Source organism: Fukomys damarensis, unplaced genomic scaffold (genome assembly GCF_012274545.1).
Source record: "Fukomys damarensis isolate Sample0158 unplaced genomic scaffold, DMR_v1.0_HiC HiC_scaffold_30, whole genome shotgun sequence".
NCBI classification, from domain to species: domain Eukaryota; kingdom Metazoa; phylum Chordata; class Mammalia; order Rodentia; family Bathyergidae; genus Fukomys; species Fukomys damarensis.
Window position 1 is genome coordinate 34676618 of NW_022900942.1, and position 10358 is coordinate 34686975.

The 10358-nt window shown below is 49.3% G+C and overlaps 1 protein-coding gene and 1 long non-coding RNA gene across 4 annotated transcripts; one reads left to right on the forward strand and one right to left on the reverse strand.

Moving 5' to 3' along the window:
* Nucleotides 1-644: 644 nt before the first annotated feature.
* On the reverse strand, nt 645-4069 carry LOC117283770. Its single transcript, XR_004514808.1, has 3 exons — nt 3927-4069; nt 1575-1652; nt 645-764 (listed from the first exon to the last, which is right to left on the reverse strand). It is a non-coding gene; the product is annotated as an uncharacterized LOC117283770 (long non-coding RNA).
* Nucleotides 4070-4395: 326 nt separating this feature from the next.
* Nucleotides 4396-9731, forward strand: Cxxc1 (CXXC finger protein 1). Of its 3 annotated transcripts, none has more exons than XM_033757574.1 (15): nt 4396-4671; nt 5377-5495; nt 5589-5689; nt 5989-6224; nt 6313-6489; nt 6880-6906; nt 6983-7228; nt 7395-7514; nt 7670-7854; nt 8007-8214; nt 8355-8465; nt 8605-8654; nt 8800-8896; nt 9108-9260; nt 9337-9731. In XM_033757574.1, the coding sequence occupies exons 1-15, from the start codon at nt 4669-4671 to the stop codon at nt 9481-9483; spliced, it is 1980 nt and encodes a 659-aa protein (XP_033613465.1). In that variant the 5' UTR covers nt 4396-4668; the 3' UTR covers nt 9484-9731. The 3 variants fall into 3 exon arrangements, with proteins under 3 accessions (XP_033613465.1, XP_033613466.1, XP_033613467.1); XM_033757575.1 differs by having other exon boundaries at nt 7395-7502; XM_033757576.1 differs by lacking the exon at nt 6880-6906.
* Nucleotides 9732-10358: the final 627 nt, after the last annotated feature.

Genomic DNA, 10358 nt, shown 5'->3' on the forward strand with positions numbered 1-10358 from the left:
ATGTACCAAATAAAGAAGAAAAAAATGGAGGGCAGGCAGACTCCGAGATGACGACTTCCATGAGATCCAGGTTTGCTTCTCTTTTGTTTTCTTAAAATTTAAGAAGAATGGTATACTGGGCTTCTTTCCAATCAACTGTGAATCTTCACCTTCACATGAGGAGGGGAAATCTATGGATTTATACAAGCCTAGACAGAAGCAGTGTGGCTGCCAAAGCCCTCAGGGAGGGAATCAAGGCTGCAATGCTAATGATACAATGACCTTGGGTTTACCCTCCCTTACTCTAAAACCGTTAGTGCACCTGCTCCTCAAGTTCATGCTAGAGGTCAAAGAAGTGTGATAAGGGCAGGAGCATAGTTTTTAGGCTCATGTCAGGATCTTAATGCAATATAGTGAGACTATAGCATCATATTTCTCAGGCTTATGTTAAGATGTTAAGGAAATATGGTGAGAGCAGGATGCTCCTGCGGTCTCCAAGAGCCAGAAAACATCTTGTCTGCTGTGAGCCTAAGGCCAGGATGTCTGCTACTTTGTCTATCTCCTGCCTCACAGTCACAGCAATGAACCCACTCCTAGTACCAGTTTTCTTTACTATTCCCTCTCCTGTCACTGGGACAAAAATACCCAACATCCATAACTTAAAAGGAAAACAGGTTTATTTGACTCGTAGTTTCTAGTGGATTCAGATCAAACTTACCCGGCAGTAAGGCAGAAACACATAGTGGAAGGATACAGCAGAGGAAAAACTGCTCATCCCATGGCAGCTGTGAAGTAGAAAGAGCAAGGAGGAGCCACAGACAAGAATACAGTCTCCCAGGTTATGCTGCAGAGGCCACCTCAGAAAACAAGACTTTTTGTGGGGGGGAGTACTGGGGATCAAACTTAAGGTCCCTGTGCTTGTGAGGCAGGCGGCTGAACCACTGAGCTAAATCACTGGTCCTGAACACAAGACCTTTGAGGGACACTTTATCCCTAAATCACACAGCCGCATTGAAAGTAGAGATGCGTCACTTCAGAACCTAGAACCGATAGTGTATAATGTTGATCAATTCAAACTTAGAAACTGTAAAACACTTTTCTGCTTACTTGGGCTGCATTGGGTGAAGAGAAATTTTACATGTACCACACGTGTCAGTAGGTGGTTATACTATTATCAGTAATCATTGCATTTACTCAGCAAGTTATACAAGTACATGTAAGGTCTGGTACACACCAGTTCTGATTAGACTGACTGTATGGTAGATGCAGGAGGCAGAGTTAGCACTGCATTAAGCTGTCCCCTACACAGCATTCTCTTGCCACCTATGCAGGCCATGTTCTAGCACCATGCAGTCGAGACTTGAAAAATGTCTCTAAAATTCATAAAATAATGATGAAACTTTACCATCTTGTGAGGCCACAATACTAGCTATCTCTGGCAGTATTTGGCATCTGGGCTGCATGTTGGACCCGCCCAGTATAAAACTGTCATTTTCAGTCTTAGGAATTACAGTTCAGGAGAAACAGGTAGTTCTTTCTTTTTCTTTTTTGAGGCGGGCATTGAGACAGGGTCTCACTATGTAGATTAGACTGACCTGGAACTCACTATGTAGCCCAGGCTGGTCTCGAACTCACAGCAATCCTCCAGATTCAGGTAGTTCTAAATGGGTGTTCTAAAGAAGAAGGTAGAGAATAGGAGAATATATGGTAACGAGTGTTGATTTACTACAAAGCAGTAACATTATTTGGTAGGAATCACCTTTGAGAAAGAATAGGGGCAGCATAACCAGTAGAACATAAGAGTATACATTTAGTTAGGCAGTTATGGTGGCAATGCCTGTAATCCCAGCCACTCAGGAGGCTGAGGCAGGATGATTGCAATTTTGAGGCCAGCCTGTGCAACACTGGAGACTTTTGTCTCAAAGTCCCATAGGAGACTCTCTTTCAAAGAAAGAAAAAAGAATGTATACACTTAATGAAAATGTCTATAAAAGAAGAGTGAAATAACCTTTTCTTATGCATCTTGAGTGTTGTGGGCACAACATAATTATCTGGTTGTTCTGACTGTTGCAGATTCTTCAGTCAACAGGTGGCAATGAAATAGCCCTTGCTCTGCAGGGCCTGCTAGGTATTTTAAATGGTAATTTCCTTATTCCTACCTGTTGGGTAAGATGTTTTTCAGAGGAAGGCATCCTGACAAGTACCTTAAAGTCCAAGGATATCCCCTGAGCTAGACAGAAGTAAGAACTTCAAGGCAACGGAAACTTAGACTCAAGACAAGGAGGAGCTATGTGGACCAAAATCCAGATGGGGTGCTGATTATAAAATTACAACATAGGACTATAATAGGAAAAACCAGGAAAGATATACTGTAAATTGGTCAGATTCAGACGCAGGATATTATTGAACCCATCAACTCTCCAAAGCCTTTAAAAACTCTCTTCCCTGATTGGTGAGGCAGATTTGAGCTTGCCTCCTATCTAATGATGGGTCGCCGTGCCAGAAAGCTTTTCTTTTTGCTATCATATTGGCTTCTATTCTCATCTGGCGGTGAACCCATGTTCCACATCAGAGGTGGGGGACACATGATCACATTCCTAGGCAGCTACTTGAGATCTGAGATCCTGCTCCCTTAATACACACTCCACTTTGAAAAATCCGGTCAGTATTGCTTTTGTTAGCAAACCAGGTCCATTTTGCCCACTACATGGAATGTCAATGTCTAAAATACGGAGTTTTGCAGAAGACAGAGCTTATTCACAAGGCAGCAAATCATATGGAGACCACCGGGCTAACCTCAGGTTTGCTTCCTGGAGAAAAGAGTTCAGGGTTATTTGTGAAATAAAGAAACAAGGTGTTCGGAGAAACGTGGAAAAGTGATTGCAAGGAAAAGTTACCAGTATGCGCATGGGTATTGATTGAAACGAGAGTCTTCTTCAGGCGCGTGCACGTTCAGAAACGGCGGTGATAGGGCTCTCTGGTAAGAAGTTCTGGCCCTCTAACGTTCAAAGGTTACCCATCGGAAACTTGTGCAGAACCAAGCGAAAAGTAAGTGTTTTCAACGAGTTTAAGACACACAGAAGTGGTCTCCATGTTTCTGAAAAAAAGCTTAGGCAACCATAACTACGATGACCCCCTAAGACAGAGGGGTTCTCTATAGCAAAGATAATGGGAGTATATTGAATAATTACATTATCTCTAAAATTGGTGACAAAAGCAACTGACTGTAAGCAATTAAAGCTAACGGGTTCTTTTTCTTTTCACTTGGTTTCACTTTTATGTTTTTTCCCCCTTTTATTTTCACTACATCTAAGAAGATAACCAGGAATAAATAAGCCTGAAGAGCCATATTTAAAAGTTTACAGCAACTTTTAGAATAACATGTGGAAGTGTTTTTGTCAACTTAGAATCTCACACAAGTATGTGTAAGAAAAGGAGTTTGAGCCAAGAGTGAGAATGACCACTCAGGAAACACTTAATCTAGTTGCCCAGAATAAGTACTCCGCTATATCCATGAGGCCTTTGGTGGGAGGAGAAGGGGTTGCAGCAAACTGTTCAGTTGTATTTGTAGGCAAAGATAACACAGGTTGTTGAATGGTCTTTATACGTTTGTGCGACACATTCTGGAAAGATGTGTTGATAGTCATTTTTCCAAGTTATGAATTACTCTAATGGTGTTAAGAACTAAAATGAAACTGTTAAAATTAACTAGATCACGAGACTGGAATCATGAAGGTCCTGACTGCTGTTCAACCTGTTTTCAATCCCTGATTAGGAATTTGCAGACCCCTTTTTGGGGGTCTTCAGTCCTACACCTTGAACAACAAAAAAAGTAAAGGGTACTATACTTGAAGGCTATTGTTCGACTTATAGAACCAAAATGAAATTTGCAATTATATTCAGGATTGTATTTAAATAAAATAAATAGAAGCGAAACTTTACCAGACCTGGCTGAAAAACCTCAGAGCGAAAGCCCGGGAAGCTGGTGAGAGCAGAGGCTGGTGATCTTGGAGACTAGAGGAAAGTGGTTTCCTTTACCGGGCTAAGCACGCAGCCTGCCGATGACTCACTGATACACTTGAAGGGGAAAGTAATTGAACAGAGGAATGAATGACATTTGATCCAAGTAGAATTTCTGGAGCAGCTGTGGTTGCAACCGTTGTACGGAATCGGCTTCCAAGATGGCGGCGACCTTGTAAAATCCACTAATTGGACGCCGCCATGTTTTGCCTGGGCCCGTAAGAAGTCGGTTTCCCGACGGAATCAGATTCCAAATTGACATTTTTGTGGAAGTCACAAAGTAGGTGCGACCATATCGCCTATAACGATGAGGAAACTTGCAAGCAGCCACTGTACGGACCCGAGTTACAAGATGGCAGTACTCTCAAAAAAGCAACATTGTAGGGGCGACCATGTTTCCCGCTAATATATAAATTCGGCCACCATACGGACTCGATAATCAAGATGGTGGCGCCCGAGGGACACTCAAAAGCGCTAGGAGGCCGACCTATTTGTTTGACGCTACGCTGTTTTATTGGGCATGCGCAATAGGACTACGGTGCCTGGGAGGTGGTACCAGTAGCGGAAGTAGTTGTGGGCGCCTTTGCAACCGCCGCGGACGCTGCCGAGGTGTTTGTGCTTATTCGCGGGACTCCAGCTGGAGTGTGAGAGTGAGCTGGCAGTGGGGATATGGTGAGTACCAGGTCCAGGCAGGGGTTTGGCGATAGAGGTCGGTGGGGTTAAAACTGGTGTCTCAGCAGACGCGTGGGGATCTGTGGTGAGTAGTAACCCGAATCTGTGGGCCAAATGGGGGGGATCTGTGGAAGAATGATGGAGTGTGGGGTGAACCTTCTTGTGGTTCTGTGTTATGCCATTACGGGGGTCTGTAGTGTAAGTTTAGCGGGTATCTCAGGTGGCATGTGTGGGAAACTATGACGGGGTTTTGGATAGAGGGATAAGGGGTTTGTGTTGAACTGTATCGGACAGTCTGTGTTAAGGGTACTAGTATGTGGGGACCATGATCTGTCTGTGAGACCATGACAGTGTGTGGCATAATTTAGGTGCTACGTTGAATCCCTGATAGAATTCGGTCAAGACTTCTGACTGGGGCAATAGATTGTGATGAACCTATGGGAGTGAGGATAGGGTGTTTGGCAGGTCTATGGCAGAGTTTTAGAGAATTATAGGAGAGTAATGAGGTATCCAGTTGAGTGATGGGTGTCTGTGGGAACCGAGAGAGAGAGAGAGAGAGAGAGAGAGACTGAGACTTACTGGGAGCTGTGATGGGCAGTTCATAGGCAGGGTGGAGATTTGTAGCAAGCTATGTGGAGCTGTAATGGGGAGATGACCCACTACAACTCAGGTTGGTTAAGGAGCTATAATGCGGGTGTTCCACAGGAAGGAGATGGTTCAGACCCAGAGCATCCAGATGCTGGGGAGGACAGCAAGTCAGAGAATGGGGAGAATGCACCCATCTATTGCATCTGCCGAAAACCAGATATCAACTGTTTCATGATGTAAGTTAGGGAGAGGCTGGTGGGGCTGGCAAGGTTGGGGAGGCCAGTTGGACATATCTCTCACATCTCTATCACCCACCGCATCCTCTGCAGCGGGTGTGACAGCTGTAATGAGTGGTTCCATGGGGACTGCATCCGGATCACTGAGAAGATGGCCAAGGCCATTCGAGAATGGTACTGTCGGGAGTGCCGAGGTGAGGAAGCTGGGATGCATATGGAGAGCAGGTGGGGCTTCCAGAGAGGGGGAAGAGCTATGGTAGTAGTGATCATGGGTAATAGGTGGTATATGTCTGTGGGCAGGGTGTTTGTTGGTTTGTGGTAAGCTAGAATGTGGGCTGCATTGTAAGCACCTACATGCTTACTGACATGTAAACAGCTCTGCCTCGGAACAGGGGAGCAGAACAGGTAGGTCAGACAGTCAGAAAAAGCAAAGGAAGAAATGGATTCTGGGTCAGTTAAAACCCACCATACCAATCATCTCTTTACCCCACAGAGAAGGACCCTAAGCTGGAGATTCGCTATCGGCACAAAAAGTCACGGGAGCGGGATGGCAATGAACGGGACAGCAGTGAGCCCCGGGATGAGGGTGGAGGGCGCAAGAGGCCTGTCCCAGATCCAGACCTGCAGCGCCGGGCAGGGTCAGGGACAGGGGTTGGGGCCATGCTTGCTCGGGGCTCTGCTTCACCCCATAAATCCTCTCCACAGCCCTTGGTGGCAACACCTAGTCAGGTAAGTGCCAGTGGTTGGGCTGGGTAAAGTAGTCCCATCTTGGGCCATGCCCAAATTCCTGATTTTTATTCTGGACAACATCTCTTAGCATCACCAGCAGCAACAGCAGATCAAAAGGTCAGCCCGCATGTGTGGTGAATGTGAGGCATGCCGACGCACAGAGGACTGTGGCAACTGTGACTTCTGTCGTGACATGAAGAAGTTTGGGGGCCCCAACAAGATCCGGCAGAAGTGCCGGCTACGCCAGTGCCAGCTACGGGCCCGGGTGAGCATGGGCAGAGCTGGGCAGGGTCAGGTGGGATTGCATGGCTGGGCGGTCCAGGTGGGGCTGTTTGAGACTAGGGCTGGTGGGCCCAGTTGGGATAAAGCCTGATTTTATCCAAACAGCAGGGAAGGGCCTAGCATGTGTTGATGAATGCTACATGACTAAATATGCTGGGCTGGCAGGAGAACCCCTAAACCCTAGGAAGGCAGGGTAGGCCAGGTGTGTATAGGTGGTTGGGCATGTCAGGACACAGCCGGCAGGGCAGAACATGTCCTGTTGGTGAGGGGTATGGGGATAGGTGTGTCAAGGGAAGATGAGATGGATAGGGCTAGGGCAGGGCTACCCTCCATCTATCTGGGGCTGACCTAGGCCTTCCTCCTGCCGGCACAGGAATCGTACAAGTACTTCCCTTCCTCGGTGAGTCCAGCCCCCAGGGCGGGGCAGGGCATGCGGGCAGGGCGGTCAGGGCCAGTCCTGAGATTCTGCCCTGCAGCTCTCGCCGGTGACGCCCTCAGAGTCCTTGCCAAGGCCCCGCCGGCCACCGCCCACTCAACAGCAGCCACAGCCATCACAGAAGCTAGGGCGCATGCGTGAAGATGAGGGGGCAGTGGCATCATCTACCATCAAGGAACCACCTGAAGCTACAGCCACACCTGAGCCACTCTCAGATGAGGACCTAACCCTGGATCCTGATCTGTATCAAGATTTCTGTGCAGGAGCCTTTGATGACCACGGCCTGGTGAGTACCAGGAACCTCCCTTGGTGAAAGGGTGAAAGTTATAGAAGCAGAGAGATTCTTAAGGGGAGAGAGGAAGGAATAGAGTATGAAGGGTTGCTTTGGGAAGTGAATATGTATTGGGTTGTCTAGAGTGGGGCAAGAGGGTCACTGCACACCCTGCTTACAGCCCTGGATGAGTGACACAGAAGAGTCTCCGTTCCTGGACCCTGCACTTCGGAAGAGGGCAGTGAAAGTGAAGCATGTAAAGCGTCGGGAGAAGAAGTCTGAGAAGAAGGTGATGCAGAGGGTAAAAAGGGTATGGGAAGGCAGGAGCAGGGTGGGGAGGGAGATGCAGAGGTCAAGGGCTGGATGGGGCAAGAGCCAGGAAAAGCTGGAATGGAAAGGGAGACAGGGTCTGAGGATGACTGATTCCACTGTGACCTCACCTGTCTTATCCCACAGAAAGAGGAGAGATATAAGCGGCATCGGCAGAAGCAGAAACACAAGGATAAATGGAAACACCCAGAGAGGGCTGATGCCAAGGACCCTGCCTCACTACCACAGTGCCTGGGGCCTGGCTGTGTGCATGCTGCTCAGCCAGGCTCCAAGTATTGCTCAGATGATTGTGGCATGAAGCTGGCAGCCAAGTGAGTCTTAAGGGGGCGAAGAGAGTTACAAAGTACAGAGTAGGGCATGATCAGAGCCCTTGTGTATATCTATCTGCTGGTTAGCCACCTTCATTATCCATTTGTTAATTGCCACCTTCCTTGCTTACACCCTACCCACTGCCTCTTTGCAGCCGAATCTACGAGATCCTGCCCCAGCGCATCCAACAGTGGCAGCAGAGCCCCTGCATTGCTGAAGAACATGGCAAGAAGCTGCTAGAACGCATTCGCCGTGAGCAGCAGAGTGCCCGTACCCGCCTTCAGGAAATGGAGCGCAGGTTCCATGAACTTGAGGCCATCATCCTGCGTGCCAAGCAGCAGGCTGTGCGCGAGGATGAGGAGGTTAGGAAGAATGGTGGTTCTAGCCGGGCAGGGTCAAGTACCCTGGTGGTTACACCTGGCCTCATCAGGCCGGGGATTTAGCTCAGTAGTTCCACCGCCTGCCTCATACCTGGCCTCATCATTCCTTCTACCCCATGCAGAGCAACGAGAATGACAGTGATGACACAGACTTGCAGATCTTCTGTGTCTCTTGTGGGCACCCCATCAACCCCCGTGTTGCCTTGCGCCACATGGAGCGCTGCTATGCCAAGGTCAGGGTGTCAGCCTAGGGGGAGGATGGTGTGGGAATATCAGTGCACCCCATGGGGGACAGATAAGATGTTTGGTGGTGTCTTGGGCGGGCATGCAGCACTCATTCACAGTTATCTCCACTTGTGCTCATCCCTCCAGTATGAAAGCCAGACGTCCTTTGGGTCCATGTACCCCACACGCATTGAAGGGTGAGTGAGGTTCTACAGGGAGTTAAAGGAGGGGAGATAAAGGTGGGGTCAGAAATGGAATATGTGTGGAGCTGAGCCAGGAAGTGGGCAGGACAAGGATAGGTGGGCCTTTTCTCACTCTCCATTACCATCTCTAAACTTGTAGGGCCACACGACTCTTCTGTGATGTCTATAATCCTCAGAGCAAAACATACTGTAAGCGGCTCCAGGTGCTATGCCCCGAGCACTCACGGGACCCCAAAGTAAGGTTTTCCTTCAGTTCCCCTCATTCTAACCCTCCTTACCTCGCTCTCCTTCCCTCCCTGTTTTCCTACTTGACAATTTTCATTCCTTTCTCTTTCCCCAAGTCCCTTTCTTCTTATCCTCTTTTCCCTGTTCCTGAACTCCATTCCTTCCCTCTGTGAGCACTGCCCCATTCTTCTCTCTCCCTCGCCACCTCTGGTTTCTCTACAGGTGCCAGCTGATGAAGTATGTGGGTGCCCCCTTGTACGAGACGTCTTTGAGCTCACCGGTGACTTCTGCCGCCTGCCCAAGCGCCAGTGCAATCGCCATTACTGCTGGGAGAAGTTGCGGCGTGCTGAAGTGGACTTGGAGCGTGTTCGGGTGGTAGGTGTTGATGCCGGCAAGGGTTAAGGGGAGTCTCAGGAGCTGTTTCTTATGGCTTCTTCCACTCCCTTGGCAGTGGTACAAGCTGGACGAGTTATTTGAGCAGGAGCGCAATGTACGGACAGCCATGACAAACCGGGCAGGGCTACTGGCTCTGATGCTGCACCAAACGATCCAACATGACCCACTCACTACCGACCTGCGCTCCAGTGCTGACCGCTGATCCTCACCAGCCCAGAGCCCCTCATACCCTGCATTCCAGTTGGGGGAGTGGCCCCAAGTCCCCCTTTTGTTCCTACTTTCTCTGTGCCCATCACCTTTTGACTGCCCATTTGCCCTTACAAAAGGTTCTCAGAATTTTCCTCAGTATCCCTCTTTCTCCATTCTCTGTGCCTGGGTGGGACTGTGAAGTCTACTTACCCTTGCCTTCCTGCTGCCCTGTGTTTTGTTAATAAAATTTTGAAGAACCAAGGAAGATAACTCCTGATGGTCCTCACGCTTGGTGCAGTTGCAACTGTTTTCAGCCCCTGCATGAGATGGGCAGTGGCACACCTGTACTCGGGAGGGCTGCGGTACATAGGTAGGATGTGAGTATCTCGTTGGCACGCACGTTACTTCCTTGGGCTGTGGGGGTTGGATCTGCCCAGGGAGAGCCCAGCGACCTATATTCGCAGCCTCTTGTCTTGGGGTAGTGGTAACCAACCAGTTAGCACTCAGCACGTGTGGTGGCCTGGGTGCAGGTGGAGATGCACCGGTGCGTCTCTTTCCCCACTTTGGGGACACGTTTACACCAGGGGCCCACTAGGCTGCGGGGAGCCCCACCCCGCTGAGGGCACGGCATGGCCTCACCCCACCATCCCCCGGTCTGCTCCTGCGGAAAGAGCTGCGGGCGTTTACAGGGAGGTGAGACCATAACGGAGGGGATGCAGGAGTGCAAGCGCGGCTCCAGACTTTGTGGCCGCTGACCAGTGGAGATAGAGCCCATACTGTCCACACCCCTTAGGTTGAGACTGGACTGCGTGGGGAAGACGCGCCAGCTGGGAAGGCGAGCAGCGCAGGCGCTGCAGTGCCCTGAAAGAGGGGGGGCGCGTAAACTGC

Coding starts and splice junctions, on each gene's coding strand:
- Cxxc1 (XM_033757574.1), top strand. Junction 5,496..5,588: donor GATATCAACTGTTTCATGAT/GTAAGTTAGGGA, acceptor CATCCTCTGCAG/CGGGTGTGACAGCTGTAATG. Junction 7,229..7,394: donor CCTTTGATGACCACGGCCTG/GTGAGTACCAGG, acceptor CCCTGCTTACAG/CCCTGGATGAGTGACACAGA.